General features: G+C 35.5%; 1 protein-coding gene across 1 annotated transcript; it reads right to left on the bottom strand.

Annotated features, from left to right (window-relative positions):
- Window positions 1-300: 300 nt before the first annotated feature.
- Window positions 301-20,499, bottom strand: LOC112573139 (WD repeat-containing protein 78-like). The gene is given in 26 exon segments (XM_025253227.1): window positions 301-1,191; window positions 1,519-1,602; window positions 2,858-2,933; window positions 3,695-3,792; window positions 4,022-4,150; window positions 4,859-4,946; window positions 5,370-5,496; window positions 5,695-5,849; window positions 6,629-6,682; window positions 6,978-7,051; window positions 7,738-7,815; window positions 8,132-8,218; window positions 8,691-8,824; window positions 9,088-9,190; window positions 9,785-9,909; window positions 11,012-11,146; window positions 13,161-13,230; window positions 14,448-14,555; window positions 14,910-14,995; window positions 14,998-15,090; window positions 17,572-17,598; window positions 17,776-17,855; window positions 18,095-18,165; window positions 18,584-18,694; window positions 19,096-19,285; window positions 20,365-20,499. Coding segments are annotated over 26 exon segments (2,511 nt in total). The 5' UTR covers window positions 20,394-20,499; the 3' UTR covers window positions 301-1,092.
- Between the last annotated feature and the right edge of the window lie 161 nt (window positions 20,500-20,660).

The raw sequence follows: 20,660 nt of genomic DNA, 5'->3' as shown, positions 1-20,660 counted from the left end.
ACGACAAAATGGAATGACTGTTCCGGTGGGAAACCTGGGCTGCACGTAGTTATGGGTCAATAACTCTGCGCTGGTAACATTTTGTATCAGCTATATGTATGGTAAACAGGTCCTTGTGACCTTTAGAAAATACAATGCCTGGACTTGTTTGATGCACGGATTGGCTGGACAGGAAATAAAGAGCTAACCTAAGTCTACTTTATGTCAAGAAAATTTTTTGAAAGTGTGGTTTTCTCCATCCATGGGGCAGTTTTGTGGACAGTATATGCAGACTCAGTCTTACCAACAACTGCTTCAAAATATTTTGGTGTCTCATTTATGTCATCGATGAATTATTTTTTAATTAAAATCACATCCAATGCACAATTTTTCTCTCTTTTTTTCAAAAATATCATAATGTGAAATACAGCACACAGAAAAATTACAAAAGTTGTCCATTTAGGACACACAACTTCTCTGGAAATAATGATGGCTTTGTTGGGGCATCGTTGGAAATAAGTCAGAGACCATAGCACATACATATATAGAAAAAACATGCATCAAATAATTCAAAACAAATGAAAAAAGTCTGTTATTTACAAATATAAAAATTATATTTCATAGGATTAAATATTATTGCTGATTCTTTCAGACATGACAAAACTCATAAAATTCAATTACTACTATCCTTATTTGTATTGTGGCAGCTGATGTATCACCTGATCCTCAATTATTCAGTTGCACTATCTTTAAAAATAGCTCTGTACAGATAAAGATTTAAGATGTTAAAAGTTACTAGTAAGCTTTAGTCATCATTTAAAAGGGTAAAACCTTAACAGCAAGAGAGGCTACCTATAACAAAAAGCTGTGTAAAAGATAATTTTTGAAAATTGAAATTTAAGTTTATCTGCTCATAAGAGCTCCTCATAAAACAAGAATCTATCAGACTTTTGAAAACTCTCGAAATATCTTAATTTTTATTAACTTTTATTACAAGCATGCTTTCTGGCAACTCAGTCAACTTGTAAATTCACCTCAGGTAAAAAGGTAAAAGTTTTAATGGCTTAAAATGCAAATGTTCAATATAACCCAAAGCTGCTGATTTCTTGTTCGTTAAAGATCTGCCTCGTCATCAGCATCATCCTTCTCTCCACTCAGATTTGGCAGCTGATTAGCGAGGGATGACTTGATCACCTTGCCTAGTTTACCACTCTGAAAACGCAAACAAAAGTTGCAATAAGCCTACTCTTTCAATTGGCCTGTCTCTCCCTCCCTTTCTTTTACACACACACACATGCACTTTTTACTTTTCCTAATTTGTAAAACTTGCTTCTCTTTCACATTGTTGAAGAACTCTTGAAATGTATCAATACGAACACATGATGCACAACACTTTTCAACTGTGCAAAACTTATTTACCTTCTCAATCTTTTACAAATCTTCAGAAGCAAGCTGCCTAACCAGTTATCTATTGTGCCACTTGGGAAAGCCTAGCTGACGACACCTACTTTGTAAAACAAATGGTAGCTACACTATTACCTGATCTTCTTGTGGTGGTGGTGGTGGCATGCATCGCAGCAGATATACAGTCGCCTGCCCTTCATTGTCGCCCACCAAAAGGCACTGCAACAATAGACAATCTAGTAGGTATCATCAAGATACCAAGTAAAGTCCAGTCCAAGTAGGTCCAAAGTAAACACTTTACTACCATGAAGCTAGAAAACGTAATAATAATGGATGCTGGTCTCAAAAACAGTAGAATCACTGAAAAATAGCCGAATTCTTGTAGTAAGATCTTCAGGTTAGTTTTACAATCACTTAGAAATATCCAGCTTTGGTTCAATAATTTCCAGACTGAATACTGGAGGCAGCCATCAGCATGTTGGGGTAGCCATAGAAAGTTCACAGGCGCTGGCCTGCTATGACTGTGGAGAGAGAGTTGTAAAGGCTAATGATTGAGACACCTGTCCGCTAGCTGATATTAAAACAAGGCTAACCTTCACACTCCTGTATCTAACACCTTTGTTATTCAAGTATTCCAGAGCATGCAGTACACCCTGCAAGATATAATATATCCGGCAGATCGCTGTGAAGTAGGCAGGCAGCAGGTGATGGCAAGGACCATAGCCCATAGCAGGCATGACTGTCCACTGTTCATGGCGATGGACGAAGTTACAGTAATGTGGGAGAACAGTCTCATGTTGCAACTGCTTGGTTAATACAACTTTAACTTTTTTCTGTACATAAGAGAACTCGTGATCTAAGTTTTCTACATCAATCCGTTTAGCAGCCACCTGCAGTCCTGTTGGTGAGTGCTGAGCTAGATGCACTGTGGTTGTGTCTTTGTGACCTTTGTCTATTCCTATATATAGCTGATAGAGACAGGCCACACTGTCAAACTGCACAATGACCACTTCTGATGACAATATGACTCATTGATGTTGAGAATGACCTTCATCCTGTTTTCTGTCAATGGTAGGGAGGTGATGTCGTGAGGCTGACTTACTGGTGGACAATCAGACAGCTGAGATTTGGAACAAGCAATGTTTTTACTGATTTGTGTGACATAACTTTTGTCTGTCTTTAGCCTCTGGTCACTCTTGAATCTATGAACTTGACCAGCTACTTATTTTAGCAAGTCGTCTGACACAGGGCCTGTGCTGGCTCTCAATGACCCTGAGTTCTGATCTACAGCTTGGAAACCCATTGTATCATTCAATAACCAGTATCCTGTGTATGCGTGTGTGCGCACCTGCAATGTGTTCAACACAAAATGGCATTTCCTCTCCTAACAATTGTTGGTTACAGATAATTTTTGTTTACAGATTTATAATTAACATCTTGAATAAAATCTGCAATAGTTATTTTCATTTCTTACCTCTGCGTTTCTGGCAAAGGTCAAAGATGTCAGTTTGGCACCTGATGTTGGGGTAGTTGATATCACAGCATCCAATCTGTTAACAAGGCAGTTAAAATTTTAGGTGCACTATAAGTCAAATAATGCATAGAAGGAAAGTCTTCAAAATAAACAAATAAACATATGTATATATAATGTCACTTAAACAGAAAGGGACCAACAGTACTGTCCTGACTTTCCAACAAAGCTAAGTGAGAAAATGTGGGGAAATCAGAATCAAATGTTCTGCATTCATTAACTATGCACCAATCTTTTATTTAAAAGATTACCTGACCAGATTCTAGCAGTGGAGTTAGCATAAGTCATAGGACAAGTATAGTCGCACGCAGGCCCTGCTGCGTTAAAAATAGTGAACCTACTACTAAAGATGGCAAAACACCACAACAATGAGAAAAATATGACATTAAGGGTGATAACCTGAGGTCAGATGCAAGCTTGGCTGCTATACTACATGTATTCTGGACAGCTCTCTTAACTCACACCTTTTACGGCAAAATAAGAGGTCAATGGACCATCAAGATTAACAAGGACACAGAAGAGCTTTAGTCAAAATTCAAGAATTACAAGTTTAAAATGACCACCTGAAGAAAGAGCAGTTATTAAATAAAGTCCATTAAGAAGGGAGTACTCTGGAAGATGTGTTGATAGTGCATCACAATTTGAAATACACATTTTTTTTACTGTCAGTATGCACATGCATAAATGGGAAAATAAAATTGTGTAAAGAGCATGTAGGAGAAGATAAGATGCATTCAGGAAAAAATAAGATGCCTCCTGTGTCACACTTGTACGTCTTACATGCTCTGAGCCAGGTCCCACACTTCAACAGCTCCCTCATTAACACAAGCAAACACTGTGGATGACCGAGGTGACCAGCAAACATCATGCACCTGCTTCTGCAGTAGAGAAAACAAGAAATATTTTTAACAGTGCAATAACATTGAATCTTATAAATGTTATAATCTTATAAAGTTTTGCAATGGCTTGATGGGAATGATACCACAGTGTGGTTATTTGTGTCTTGTGTGTGTGTGTGTGAATGAGTCACAGACATGCAAGATTTAATGATGTCAACAGTAACACTCCTAACAAAATAATCAGAAACATGTACAGGTGTGTGCTTACTGTTGAAGAGTAAAAAGACAAGATGGGTGATGTACAATCCTGGTGCCATAGTCGGATGCTCCAGTCAGCACTGCAGCTCAGGAAAATATCCCCATCAAATGGTGACCATCTGATGCGGTATACAGGGGCCTGCAAAATGGGAATCTTAATATGGTGAGAAAATATGCAAGACTTTTATCTACTGGACTGCAGATTTTTTCATTTCTGCTCCTCACCTTCCTACCATCACACATCTCTTTCCCAGTGTAATGTAGAAATTAAGTCTTTTAATCACAGCCAATAATCATCAATCTATATTACTTTTTGTAGAATTTATGTGAAAAATGCAAAGGATATTTTTATAAAATTACTGCTTCATTTATAAGAATATTAAGTGTTATAACTATCACGACTATGTGAAAGGACTACTAGTTATTTTTACTGCTATGATTATATCAAAAGAGTATTAATTATTATGACAGAGTCCCTTTTATGAATAATCATGCGTTTATTGTCTTTAATACCATTTTCTTAAGTCCAAGCAACCAAGTATAAGCTTCCACTGTGAAGAATGAATATTTTGTTTCTTATGATTTTCTAAGATACTGTAATAAAAGTACAAATTTTACAAAAATTGTAACATTTATAATCATCATAAACATCACATAAAAAGACTGTTGAAAGCCCAGTCATGACTGAAACAAATTATCTCCAAATATTTTTAAGTGATACAGATCGAGCAGAGCATTTCTTCCAGTCATCATCAATTCAAATTGCTACAGAGGTCTGCAGATATTTCTGCTATTCTAGCCCTGAAAATACTGACCATATGACCTGAAAATGTCTCAAAATACTGACTGTGTGGCCCGAATAAGTCTCCAAATACTGTTCGTTGTAAGAGCAGGAGCACTTGTGGATGTAGCCATCTTCTGTTCCCGCCAAATATCTGATCACGGTCATACACAAAGAAAAACTATCACATTCACAAATTTTCATTCAATGTCTTATGCTTTGGGTTTTGGTATCATCTGTAAAGCATGAAAAGATTTTCTTTTTTCTGCTTTCCAAACAAGTACTCCTCTCATCTTGGGCACACTGTTCTTTCTCTGCATGTGACACCTGTTTACATGGCTAGCTGCCTTTCTGTGACATATCCTTAGTTGCTGGCTAGGCGAAAAGCACAAGTCACCCCCTCCATTCCCAATATTCTGGAATGGCACATTGCCATCTTTGTATCAAAGCATATCTTTCAACAATAATTATTTAGATGCAACCATTCCTCATTATTTGAGAAGTTTTTTTTTAGCAAAACATTGATGCCAAATACTTGGAACAAAAGTTCTTATCTGCTAGTACTTACAATACTTACATATTAGTGTCCTGTGGATGAAAGTCAAAGCATAGGCCTCCTGCATGTCTTGATATGAAAGCCTCGCCTTTCTTCTCCCGAGCTTTGCCAGCCATTCGAGTAGGCAGCTTCTTAAGTTTCATAATGTCTGAAAAATCATCAAAGCATTTAATATCTCGTTTACTGAAAATATGTGACTATAGATTATATATAATGTGGGCCAGTAATAATGTATGTAATGAGATTATTAAAATCTAAGAATTTGATGATGCAACATGAGAAACGAATCCAGTATGAAAACAAGAAATAGATACTAGTCAATTGAGCTGCTTATGTTGAGCCTTACCATAACTCTCAAACCCTTTTCGTATAGACCACTGTGTGACACGTCCATCTAAGGAAATAGCTATGATGACTTCAGCTCTCTCCTCACCACTGCCTCGTTCCTTCTCTATCCACTGAATCTGCCAGATAGGACCCATCTGCTTTCCATGTGACTCCCTGTCATCAACAGAATACAAAATAGTGATAGATTCTGTTCAGTCTTTCAGTCACAGATATATAATGTGTGCAACAGAAATAAAATTTGTAATGATTGGTTCTTCATCTTAGTTTTAGTGTAATAAATGCAATAATACCAGCACAACCCAGATAAAGCTAAAAATTAAATTCCATTAGTAGGTGAAAATAGTAGTTAAAAGTTAAAGTGTTACCAGGTTTCAACAGATTGTAATATTCAAAATTTGTTATGACCTTTTGTAAATTAAGAAAACAAAATGAACAAAAAATAACTTTAAATGGAAACAGAAATTTATATTTCTAATACTGCTCACTAAATCTATTTGATAATGACACCATTGTAATATAAAGTAAACACTTCATGCAAAATTAAAAGAGAAAAAAATTGTATATTTTATGGATGCAAATTATCAACAAAACAGAAGAAAACTCTGAATAGGTGATTAATTAAAAAAAGACAATAAATTCACTATTATAATAAAAATAAAAAGGAGTTTATAAATTGGAGAAAAAAACACTACCTTTGGCTTCTTATGGTAATTTGAAAATATATATGGGTACTGAAATCTATTTTCATTTTTTTAAACTAAATTTCAATCATAACTTTATAAGACAGAAACTACAAAATATTAAATATGATAAAACACAACTTGAATAGTAAAGTTGAACTATATATCGTTCTCATACAAAAAGAACATATAAGATTATAGAAAAGAAAAAAAAAAACAAGCAACAACAAATTCATCAGAAACAGCATGTACTGCTCTCCCTGAGCATGCTCTTCTGCTGACGAGCGGCTGAAGTGGTCCAAATCACTGTACAAATAAACATAATGTCGCATTTTCCTCAGTGCTTTAACATCAAACCTATCTCCGCTGGGCTCACTCTTAAAACCCAGGATCGAGAGGGGCCAGCCATGCAATTGTTACTTGCACATGCTTCAATGCACTCTACCCTGTGTTCTACTGCCTTCAGCTTATGGGATATTCCGCTACTTATAATGACCCAAAGTTAGCAATGGGAGGTGAAACTCAAAATAGTTTCAAATGGATTTATACATTTTTTAAATCTCTTGTGACAGTATGTGATCAGATAATAACCTGTACTCACTGGTTGTCTAAAACAGGTTCATCAACTGTGCTGCGAACATTGTAGATAGCCACAGCACCATCATAAAAACCTGCCTGTAAATGAAACAGATATATACATATTTACCTTTTACATTTTGTTATGATTAATAGAGGTGTTCAAAATTAAGACTAAAGTAAAGATTGTATAGTGATTAGAGTTATCCTGTCCCAGGGTCTTTTCTTAAGTCAGTATACCCTTTTGTGCTTTGGGCTGGTGAGTCACCCACATTGTGTTATGTTAAACAAATACAGTTTTCATCAAACTTCAATAGTGTCCGGTGTTTGTCGGCTGAAAGCATGCAGCTTAACACAAAGAGTAAAATTCCATGTTGTTTGGTTTCACGGGGATTTAGTAGCTTCAACTTTAAGTTCAAGCTGTGTTGTGCTTAAAATGTGTTTGTTTTCCAACTACTAAGACTTGCCTCCTTTTTCCTCGTGTCTTTAAACAGGAAATTTTCCTAAATGTGAGATTAGCGTTCAATGGGAAATAATCCTAAATGTGAGATTAACATATAAGAGTATAAAGGAGATAATCTGGTTAAATGAGAAGTTAATCTTTTTTCTCTTTCCTCTTTTAAAAGACATGACATACACAAGTTTTTAATGTCAGCATCACACCAAATTATTTCTAATGATAAAAATCTCCACCTACAAATCTATGATTCTTGTCTCATAAGAACTATGTAAAACAACACTGGCTTAGATGTGTGTGTTACATAGCAAAGAAATGCTAAACTCACAGCAAGAAGATTTGCATTGGCAACAGAAAAGTCCAGTGCTGTCACTCCTTGCTTTGAGGTGTACATTCTTTCTGGGTACTGCAATACCAAAAATAGTCTTGGTTTTCAAGAAAAATGTATATAGTGATCATTGACTGCTAGACTTACTTGACTGTCAGTATCATTGTAAAAGCTGACTGTTGACAATTGTCATCTTAAGCATCATCATCTAATGAAAGCAAAGGTTTAACTTCCTCAAGAAAATAAATTGACCATTAATTAGCAAGCTATAGTTCTGTAAATAAATATGGTGTAAACATTGTTTTGAGATGAACATAATGCACAGATATGGAGACATGGCTAAGACATGGCACGTAATGTACAAATGGTGTAAAATGTTATAATCTGCTAGTACCTCAGGGTTCTTCAAAGACCAGCAACAGATTAAACCACTCTTCTGGTTGGTGAATTCAAACTGCCCATAGCCCACAGCTATGAGGTCCTGCAGAGAGAGTGCTTACATTTGTTTACATATGGTTTACATATAGTTTGAGTGGTAAAGAAAGATAACATATTGCACCTCCTCGAATTACCCCAGAATAAAAATTCTCTAACTGCTAAAAAGAAAACAGCTAACACATATACAAAAAAATGAACACTTTAAATGGAATGCAGTTTTGTATATATATCATTTGATAACTCCTTCAGCATTACATATCTTCATAAAAAAAAATTTCAGATGCATGCAGATTCTCTCTCTCTCTCACTCTCAGATACACACACGTGTATGCACAATTTAGTGAGGAAATATATATCTACAAGGATAAAACAAATGATTAAACAACTTATAAACAACCAATATATTAGCATTATATATGGTTATTTCATAGAACTGATTTAAATACGGGGCAGAAAAATTAGATGTGAATAATAAATATATGCTGAAGAAATTTTATCTAGAAACCTGAACTAACTTGATTTGATTTGTTCCACGCCAGGCAAGAGACGTTGCGTCCTTTGGTCAATGAACATGAGTAGGACCACAGCCGGTCAAGGGTGGGACCAACATCTGGCACTTGAGCTCCCGTGGTTGATTCAGGTTCTGTCTCTGTGACAGGCATGAAAACATCAAGTGATAATAGCGCTGTACTCTACCACTTCTAAAGTATTACATCAACAACACTTTGGTTTTTACTTTTTTTCTGAATTCAATACATGTTTTGAATATCACTCTACCAAATATATCTTGACTGTATATGTCAGATGCAACAATTTTTCATGAAGAAAGCAGTGGAAGCGGCATATCCTACATAATATTTTTAAAAAAAAGAAAATTAAGTGTCCAAGCAAGAAACTTTTCTCCAAACTTACCTTCTACAATCTGTAACCCACGGTACAGGGCTTGTTTGGGCTGGTATGTATTTAAGTTAATCACTCGTTCCATGATGAACAAATCTTTTTTCAAAGACTCTGACTGCACACATAAAATTATATTGTTTTAAGTATATGTAATTTAAGTATATGTGAATTTTTTTATAATTAAGCTACCTTTGTGTGAAGAAAATAAATGAAACTACTAATGAACAATGATGTATGAATGGAGACATTTTGGCATATGCAATCAAATTTACACAGAGTGAATAGTTTTAAGTATTTGAATTGCCATGCTCTGTTCACTATAAACATGTTTCAAAACAGGGCAAATATATTGTACAGATATGAACAAGTTTAACTGCTGAAGACAAGCATAATTAATCAACAGAATGTACTTTGTTCTCTGATTAGATATCAAGCACGACCCTACAGGTCAAAGAATTGTGAAGGGTAAGATTTACAAGGATGAAGATATGACTTCCTATAGATGCTTTAATTCTTTCTGGTCAAGTGATAAGTGGCTAGACTTGGAGCAGATTCTTGCAGATTTAAAGCTTACTTGAATTAGCAGCTTGAACACTTACTCCTTCCATCTACCTGCATGACTTATCATGGAATGTATAAAAAGTGACGAAAAGAGCTCCTTACACTGCACCCACTAGAACTTTATTCTTTACACACTTTGTTATTATACCTTCATTATCCTCTCCTCAACATGAGCTGACACATAGCCTGTTGCACTATCCATACTTTTTGAGTCTACTGTTCTAGAAGACATCTGAGAAACTGCCAGTGATGATTCTTCTGTTGCACGGCTCCCTGTAAAATTAATTTAGTTTCAAGACGATATTGTTGAAATGCTACTGCAGTTGAGCACTGGTGCAGCTTGCATGTGTATTAATCCAATGTTACAATGGTAACAATTAATCTAATATTACAATGGTACAAAGTACAATTATTTTTCATGTCAGCAGCAAGACGCTCTATATAACTGAGGATATTTTCTTGTCTTGTAGAATCAAAGTTTTTATTCAAGACAAAAATCTTGACCATCATACATCCCAATACATTCTTACAAAAGTTTTTGTGCACTACAAGTCATCCTTTGCAACTATCCAAAATCAAATAAATCAGTTATTCTAGTTTTGAATGTCCAGGTTACTACAGATCGATCCTGCAGTCTAGTCTGCCACCAATTTAACAATTGAAAAATAATTCATAATTATTGCTATCTGGACAGCTGATTTCCTGCCTCACCCTAACTTACCTTCAGCCAGATACTGCACTTGTACATATACAAACTTTTGAGTATTATAACACTCAAAAACCTCATAAAAATTTCAGTTGAAACAAACATGATTTAACTTATTCTGAAAAAAAGCTTTTTTATGTACAATATTTAATTATGTGACCGTGAAAGGTTTAACCTCTTTCATATTAAAAATATTTTTAAAAAATACAAGTATAATAAAAACATAAAAAAGTGAGGAAAGAGATTTTGAGACTGAGAACTTTTTTCTCACAGTTAGCAGCTAATATATGTCCAACTCATTAGTTCATCCTTACATGGTTAAAGGGAGAATAGAAATATATATGAAGACAAAATAAGGCAGAAGTTGTCTATTCGTATTATGCAGTACTTGAAAAGGGTAACCGATCTGTTTGTCCACATTTTCAGCACAAGGTTCTACATGTCCTTTAAACTGTTAGTCAGCAGTGTATTCTGGTTACTTGGCTGGTGTTTTAAGTTAATGATTGTTAAAACAATAACTTCAACATCAATCAATACCACATGGTGAAAAAATAACCACTTCAAAGCCACAAGAAAATAACTTTGTGACGAATGTATTTACTCTAACTATAAAGATTTTCTACTTGATAAAAAAAAAAAAGATGAAAAATATTTAAAACTATTACTGACCCCCACTTACTGCCTTGAAACTTTCAGTAGAACTGCTATTTTCCTGAACATCTGTTTCTGCTGTCACTTCTGTCTTTTCATTTGCATCTGTCTCACTATCTGAGGCTTCATCCTCTCCTTCCTTCTCTTCTTCTGCTGTAAAACAAATACTGTTTGTAAGAAAGAATGTTTATAAAACTGTTGTGACATACACAAATAACTTTAGCAGAAAAACAGCTTGATTCACGCACTACACCCTGAACTCTACTTTGTCATGATCGCTTTGAACTGAATCACCTTCACAATCTTGTCCACTGACATGGTGTGCATTTCAATCCCTTTTAAGTACCACTCTCAATCTCAAACCCTACAACAACAAAATCCGTCCAAAATAAAGGATATATTTTAGCAAAATCAAAAGCACAAAATAAATAAGTGGTAAAACAAAAGGTTTCAATTACAAATGATAAAATCAATGTTTGATAAAAGAACTTGAAACATTACTTATTAACACGTACATTTCAACTGTTGCTTAAATGGCATATATATATTTAGAGTTTGTAAATATCCATTGTTGGAAAAGGTTTGATATTTATTCAAGACATGTTCTTCTACAAAATAGTGGTTCAGATGTATTTAGTTCACAAGTTCTGCCTTCCTGAAAACAGGATGCATTTATCACAGTCCTTTTATAAATAGTTCACTTGTACCATTGACACCTATATACACTTTGCTGATATCATCAATCTGATGAAGGTACTGGCAGAGAACTAGGGGCCATGAGGGCATATGGAATGGAGAACAGCACTGGTAAGAACAAAGCTATAGTTAATGGCAATGGAAAAGCAGAGATCTACATGAACGGGATACAGCTCAAAAGAGGTAAACAGTTTTGAGCATTTGAGAGCCACCAAGTTTACTATGAGGTATAATCTGTAAAAGTTCCTCAATCACAGTACTGATCCTATTTTACAGGTGTGAAGTAGAATACAAGCATTCGAGAACAAGTGCCTGAGGAGGCTGTTCTGGATCTGATACAGAAAACATAAAACCCATGACTTTATATGAAGCACAGTTGCCATACTTGTAGGACACCAGGAACCCCTACTTGCAACAGTTCAGTGACATAAGCTGGTCTAGTCTGGTGTCACAGAGTAGAAATTGGAGTAGGGGTAGTGTCAGCAGATGTGTTTAAAGGCCCACCTGCATTTGAGACCCTGGACAGGTGAAGGGTCACGCGCTTTCCTGGGTTTCATATGCAAGCCATGTAAAGTTCCTGGCCAGGGTGGGAATTTAAGGCACACAGCCTTGGGGGTTGGTTTTACTTTGAGAGCACCTGAATGCCAGGAGAACACTGACATGCTGGAGAGCTGACAGTACCTCTGCCAAGACACAGGATAGCCATCAGGCAATAAGGTACAGTTAGAAGCAAGTTTGAGAATAGAGCAACAGGGCACCAAGCTAGCCGGTGCTGCACAGAAGAAGGCATGAGAGGAAGGCCATGCTGCCATCTGAGACAGAGGGGATGCATCACAGCTGACATGCATTGTTTATGTGATACAAGACCACCACCTTGGGGCATTGGGGCAGTTGTGTCAACTCAATATGAATAGTTTTATTGGCACAGCACCAACACCTGAACTAATGATAAAGCCTTTACTGTGGGTGAGAAATTCTATCTGTCTTTGGAGTATTAGGGCAAAAGTATGAACATTTCAATTTAATTTTTTAGTGGTAGGATAGATGGAGGGAAAGGACTATCCCAGCCACTGAACAGCCTGTTACAGGAAAAGGAAAGGCCTTGCAATAATAGGTTGATTTCTAGGCTGATGGTAATAGTTATTGCTGTTTTGTTGTAATGAACCTAAAACTGTACTATCAACACTAAATGGAAAAGCTTATCACCAGAAAGGTTGACTGGAAAATGTTTATCACTCTGAGAGCATAGGAGAAGTAGGAGACACTATAGTTTTTGGTTGACAGGACTGTCAGAAATGACTTCTTTTAAAAACGTAAGCTCTGTTTAACAAAAATTCATAAAGAAAAACACAAAAGAGTATACATTATAAAGCTTTGTAAGCATTTGTATGCATATGTAGGCATCTATGAATGGAAAAGTACAAAAATGCAAACACATTTACTCCACATAATCATAATTACTTTATCATACCTGCTGTCAATTTTTCTTCTGCAGCATACGTGTCATACATGTCCCAGTTGGTACAGGTAAAACCATTTTCCTGAAATTAAGCTGTTTTGTCACTTCAAGAAACATGCAGTCTGTGACATTTTTTTGATGGTTATGTTTATGATTTGCTTGTCATTGGTGTACTGCAAGTTACCAAAGATGGTTTTCTGTAGTTATCAAATAACTAAAAACATTTGCCAACATGGTACATTCTGCTGAAAAGTTTTGTAACAATAAAATATTTTGGCCTCCCCCTATCTCCACCACTGCCATTCCCAGATCTTTGACAGCAACTCCACTTATTAATTCTATCCAGTGTTTGGGTATGAGTGGTGGAACACAAATGTTCTTCCCATTTTCAAAGATATATTCTGTCAACCAACTACACATCATATTTTTGGATTTCTTCTTGTTCGAGGCATTTGGGGGCAAACAAAAGGTTAGAAACAGAGTATTGGTAGGAACAAATTTCACAATCCTTTGAGCTGACTCTCTGAGCATCAGAAACCCCTGGGATGCCAGTTCTGACCTGATGTCGACCTCTGACATCTCAAAGGATGACCCCCTTGGAAGAGTTGAGGGATCTGTGCACAGTCACTTTATTCAGACGATCTACAAACTGGTTTCCACCTCATCTGCAAAGGACTCTGAGGCTTTCTGGGTTGCGCTCTGGACTAGATATTGTCCAGAGCACAAGAGCTTGATAGAAGTAAAACCAGTAAAAGATTTGTTTTTGAAAACCTTGGGAGAGTTAAAGAAGGCCACAGAGAAAAGAGATACATCAAAAGAAAGGCATGATGGAAAAAAGACGACAGGGGAAAGATCAGTCTAGACAGAAGACTGGAGAAATAAAACTGTATATGTGACAGGGAAAGGGTTTATTAGAACTAGAGTATAGGTGAAAGGCCCATGAGAGAAAAAAAGGATACCAGAAGAGAAATGGGTGGACCAGCTCAGTCACCCAGCCCTGGCACGAGAAGCCGGGCTAATGAATCACGCACGTGTGTGTGACTGTCAGAGAAGAAAATATTTCTAAATGTTATTTTGTGTCTTATTATGTTCTTATTAGTTATACTTAGCCTAGTAAGGTAAAGGGCAGTGTGACCACACACTGATTCTGTGCTATACAAACATCTTATTACTACTATCGTTATTATTCCCTGCCCACTAAAATTTTTGTTGTCTTGAAATAACTCTTGATAATACATAAAGAACGCTACCACAATCTGCTCTTTATTTCTTAACAAAGATTCAAGGCTGAAGCATTACCACAAGCACAATCTTTTCTGTCTGGATGGCCTTTAACTTCGGTGGGTCATTGAATGTGGTCATTCCCCTCTCTGCATATAGATCGTTGCCAACACGTGATTTGCACAGCTGTCAAAAGAAGAATTTCTGTCAAGAACACTGATTGGTGAATCAGCTTAAAATGAATTATTACAATTAAAATGAATACAAACTATAATACAACAATAATACAGCCCCGACTCGTTATCTTGCCAACATCTGTCCAACACAAATACTGAGCAATAAGATTGATAACATAAAAGGGTATGATCCATAATTATGGATAACTCAGGAGGAAAGCCGTTCTACCATAATGTCTGGCAAAATAATGAGTGGAGATTGTAATTTCTTAAGTTGGCTTTTAGAATTTATGACTCAAGATTATGAGATGTACATAGATCAGTTCTTTAACATACAATGAGCTGACAATTTTATGTATTTTACCTCTAGATACTGGCTGTTTTTCTGATGTACATCAAGGGCTTCCTCGCTGTCAGCAGCAACACACACAGATGGCAAGTCCAACATCCAAAGGTCTCTGTTTCTTCCAGCATCAAATCAACTGTCTTTTCTAGGTCAGCTCCTGTCAAAATCTCCTTCACTTCTTCCCTCCTGTGTCGGATGTCTGGTTGATTCAGCAAAAATGAAATTTAAGAAATCATTAAGTTTATCTTCTTTAGAAGTGAAAAAAATTAGCTGCCGATGGGACGGACCTAAACACGAAAACAAAGAGCCTGCTGTAACAAAACACTGCTGGTAGATACTCTGGAAAGAAGGAAAAGTAATCAAAACAGTAACAGTTTCTCACACCAATGACAAACTGGTGGGGCCTCACCTTGTAAGAGGTGCGACTGCATGGCGTAGGTGTATCCTAACATTAATATAGTGAGAACTTCCTCCTCCTACCGCACGGGACGGCATGGAGGTGGGTGGTCAGAAAGACAGGTAAGGGTGGCGTGTAACTTGTTCTGGCCCAATACTCTGATACGGAGACGACTCCTGGGTGACGAGTGTCTAACGAAGTGTTTCTCTCATGGGATTACTGTCAACTAGAAAAAGTCCAGGAAGGAACTGGGAGGGATTCAATGTATATATGCCATGCATTAACTGTGTTAGCAGGAAAAGGATGAACTTTCTTTTGTTTGTTTGTTTGTTTGTTTGTTTTGTAGGCCGTGCCAGCAACTAAGGCTATATCATGGCTGGAAAAAAGTAGTGTTGCATAAAAACCTAGGTTACATGATAACATCTTGAACAATAAAAGCCAGCATAAGGAACAAAATTATACAACAGTAGGTATAGTATGTAAAGAGGGGTTGATTGTGGTCTAAACAGAAGAGCAGTTCCACCTGAAGGTTGTCAGTCTGCAAGTCCTGACGTAAAACTCAAAAGCTTTTGAAGGAAAAAGAGGAAGAAGGTATAAGAGAAGTCTCCTGTAGAGCTATGATTTCGGGAGAGAAACGAGATGCTAGGCATCGGAGTTATTCAAAGTTGGCTCAGATCCCTCGACAGTTCAACTGAAGGATTGCAGACATACTTTATCTGTGAGAAAAAGATGCAGAGCGTCTCACAGAAGCAGAGGGAGAAGGAGATGGCAGGTGACAGAGGGATATGGAGAAGGCGATGCTAAACGTCGCCTATCCACATCCATCCCTTGCTCGCCATAAGAAACTATATCTAGCCATGTGCTTCCCAAACAACTGGTACCAGTCAAGGGAAGAATAAATTAATGTTTTATGAAGTATCATGCTTGAATAAATAGTTTGAATAAATAAATAGTTTTGAATAAATAACAATTTTACATAATACATTCACGCCTCTACCTGCCTGCCTATTTATATTCTACTCTATATACTACACTAGGCATAATGACTTGCCTACATGCTTACAACATATAGCAGTGTTGGTTTATTGTGATAAACAATAGTACTGAAATGAGAATCAATATCATATAAGTTTCATAAAATCAATTAAATACAGTTTCTTATTCAAAAGACTCATTGAATGGCTATTAACCCACTCTTAAAACACTTTAAAGTAATGCACATTTTCAAACTTATTCAAAGTTTAGAATGATAAAGAAAACAGGAAGGAAACAACCAATAACAGAATGATGTGAAACAACTTTTGAACACACAGAAAGCATGAAGATTTTTTCTGATCATATAGCTCTTTGATGTATTATTAAACATAGTATAGGAACAAAAATGTATAACATGAAGTAGGACAATGCTAGACATCATTTCCCACACTCTTTGAACAAGACTACAACTGCACCAGGAAGGCCATTAAGGCTGATACAATATGTCAAAAACTAAGCTATGCTAATTATCTGTTCTTTAATGGTGGTTTATCAGACACACGTACATAACTTCATGTCCTGCTCCCCTCTTTCAGTCTGTTCAGCTCCACTCCCCCCTGTTTAATGTAATCATACCCAATACCTGTTTTCAAATACCTAATTTTCATAATTCCACCCCTCCTCTGCTTTTGGTGTCAGTATAGCATTGAGTGCCTAGGATTTATATTTTTGTATGATAATTTATCTATACAAATATGCCAGAATAATTCCTCTCTGGTGACAAAGGAAAACTGCATTCCTATTCATTGAGACAGATATAATTTTCTCTTTTCAAGTAACAAAAGCACCACCTCTTTATAACTTTCTCAAAAGTTCCCTACAGTAGTTTGTTTTGTAAATTATGTTAAAAGATTTCGATTCTACAACATTCAACTTAATTAAAACTGAAGATGAGCCACTTATTCTGAAGTCTACCTCCAAACCACTATTTCCATACAGCATATACTACAGTTTTTCCATAAGCAGCGATGAGATTGGTGTTCCAAATAATCAATATTGACATTAAGGACTGCAATGTTCTCACAGAATGTTTTCATTTTTTGTTTTGCTTTTTTTCTGGGTTTTCTTTTTTGCTTTGCTTTGTTTTTCTCTTTTTTGTTGTTGTTTCGGGCTGTTTAGTAACATTTTTTAATATCAAAACATGAAACTCTTGCAATTTTTCAATGCAAAAAACATATATATATAAATAAATGGTAGACTTAAATTTAACAAGTCAAATTTCCAAACCAACAGAGACTAACTTTTTACCTTGTGATGTTGTATCAGTGATGCCCGCTGCAATGTTCACAAGATTAAAACAAAATTAAAACTTATGTATGTCTTCAGCTAAAAGAAAATGATGCATTCTGTCATCAAATACTAACATCAGGAAATTTGCCTCTATGTGTGTGCATGCATGAGCATGCATGTGTATTATTTTCACATATGCATGCATGCATGGTCGCATCTTACCTGACCAGGTCGATGTCATCTCAGAGATACTATCTTCGTCTGGACCTGAATCAGTATCATTTGATTGTGTGAAGACTGACCTAAAGAATTAGGACAAAGGTAAAACTTCCACTATAAGTTGTTCGCCAGCACTTCATTAGACAAACCATATATACAAACTTTTGAGTAAACGAACTAAGGATGATGTGTTGTTTCACTAAACTGGTAAAATTTTGAACAAAATTAGAAGATTGCTGAACTACTGAATTAAAGAAAAGAAAAAGACAAATATTTACCAGTAATTGTGAAAAACCAGTTTATAAATCATCAGAATACACACCGTGAGAATGGGCCTCCATACATACTGCCTGTCGCAGACAATCCTGCTGCTTGGGATGCAAATTCTGAAGGCTAAAATACCCAAATTAAATTATAAATTAAATACTGATGGTGGCAAGAACAAGACATTACTGGTCCTTGAGAAAACTGCACTAAATAAAAAAAAAGCCACATAAATATCACCAAAAACTCATCCACTCAAAACAACAAGTTATAATATCAAACCAGTTACTCATCCATTTATTAGATAACAAATTATGATAACAACTTGTCTCTGGGCTAGGTCAGGGTAAAACAATGCGGGATAAAAGTATATGTATATTGTGGGTATTTTCTCTCATCACGTTCATAGTGTTGATAACTGCTTTAGGACATGTCTTTCTTAATTGTTTAATGGTAACGTAAATCATTCCTTTGTTTAAAGACATGGTCTAATAGTTGGTACATATTAGAAAAGTACTTGAAGTATGCACTGCAAATATCAACTTACTGTTGTTGTAGACCCTTCACCTAGAATGCTGGTCTGGTTTTTGCGTACCAGACTAGGGTCCAGTGTCAATAGTGGTAAAGGTGTAACATCATTACCTTCCTCATCATAAATCTGCAGAATATTGTCAAAACTACATAATATAAACATTATTAAAATTAATATTATTAATATAATGAAGAGAATTGCATAATGTTTATTATAATAACAGGGAATGAAGTGTTTCTTTTATAGTACAAAAGCTTGGCTTTTGTTTTTTTTATGTGCACCTATTTCCAACAGTTTAAGAGTGCAGTGCTACCAGCTTTAAAGTAGAAGCTAGGCTGTGATATTAATATATAATATTAACCACATATGCGAAAGAGATTGCTTTTACAAAGCAAGATTTTAAAAAAATTTGCTTGTTTGGCTTATAATTCAATTTGTTATAATTTTTGGTGCGATATATATGTCGCATGCACACAATTATGTGTGTGTGTGTTGATAGAGATGGAGAGAGACAGTGTATGTTTAACCTGTATTCCTCGGACAAAGCTTGGTTTCTCAGAAATTATCTTTTCACTTGTAGTAGTCTTCCTGCTACCAGAAGAAGTTAGCTGATTGCTTCTGACACTCTGAAGCATCCTAGTCCCTTGCTTGCTTTTTAACATGTTTCCTGGCATTCCCCCAATACTTCTCTTCATCATACTTTGGTTGGTCACCTGTCTGTGTAATTCCCACAAAGATTCAATTCATCAGGCAATTATCAGAAATTTCTAGACCAGATTCTGACAAAGATGGATGTTTATATTATATTTTAAGATAAAGAAATACACATTATTATTGTATTACATTGTCGTTTAAATCTTTATCTTTATCTATTGTATGAAGATATTGTACAATCACATTAATCAAGCACACATCACAATGATCCAGTTTTAGTCACATGAAAACTGTCACAACTCATGAACCCTTAATAATATATACTTTTCTGTTTTCATTAATCTTCATTATTCTTACTAATGTTTGATGAATATGCAGCCTTTTCTTCTATAATTCCTAAACAAGGACTAGACGTTTAAGCTAGCCAACACAATCAGCGATAACTGTTTGGAACAAGTTCATTTTTTAACTAACATTTTAATATTCAGCAGTTGAAGGACAGAAATTATCCAATCATATAAAATTTCATTGGTAAATATTGTCCAATTGAGATCTTGCACAGCCTCATTTTGTAAGTAGTCTACAAATCTCATCAGAATGGTGGAAGTTTTAAATGCTTTAAGAAATGCTGTGTAATTTTCTTTAACTATAATTCTATATATGGTTAGATAAATATATACGAGGTAAAGATTATATAATAATTACGCTTTTAACTTGATACATTGTTTTACATGATATGGCCAAAATATAGAAATTTATCAGCATTTAATGAATACGTAAAATGCTTTTTTAAAAAAAACAGTAGGCTGAAAAATGATATACTATTCAGTTATTTCATGTACTTGGATTCATTAATTCCTTTTCAATCAATAACTCCGTAAATGTTTATTTTATTAGTATTACAAGATCAAGATGCTTACAACAATCATTCTTCCAGTCTATTTACTATTAAATTTAGTAAATATAATTATAAATGTTATTTTAAATGTTTTAAAGTATGAAGCATCGTATTTATGTCATGAAAAAAAGAAAGTCTGGCTATCATTTCACCACACTTTCACTTTGGGGAAGCTAAAGCCAAGCGTAAATTAAAATTGTAAAATGAAATCTTCGTTTTCTTTATTATTTTTAAGTTAACTTACCCCGAGGGAACCTGCAGAGATTTTTTCATTTTTGAAAATGATGTTCGCTAAGGTAAGCAGACAAAAGCAAAAACAATTCTAGTTATCTCCTCTCTGTTGCGATACGTTGTCAAGGGAACGTCAGGTCTGTTTGTTAAATCGCCATTGATTGGACTATATCTCTACTCCCACTTCAAAGATATTCTTCTTGCTTATTTTTAATGGATCGTTTCAATAGCCTTTCTTGATGTAATTACTAAATGAGCTCTAGTGGCTTTTGCTGTCGAACATAATTACATATAAAACTGTATAGAAGA

Source organism: Pomacea canaliculata, linkage group LG10, assembly GCF_003073045.1.
Source record: "Pomacea canaliculata isolate SZHN2017 linkage group LG10, ASM307304v1, whole genome shotgun sequence".
NCBI classification, from domain to species: Eukaryota; Metazoa; Mollusca; class Gastropoda; order Architaenioglossa; family Ampullariidae; genus Pomacea; species Pomacea canaliculata.
This window is presented reverse-complemented; position numbering and strand designations above follow the sequence as displayed.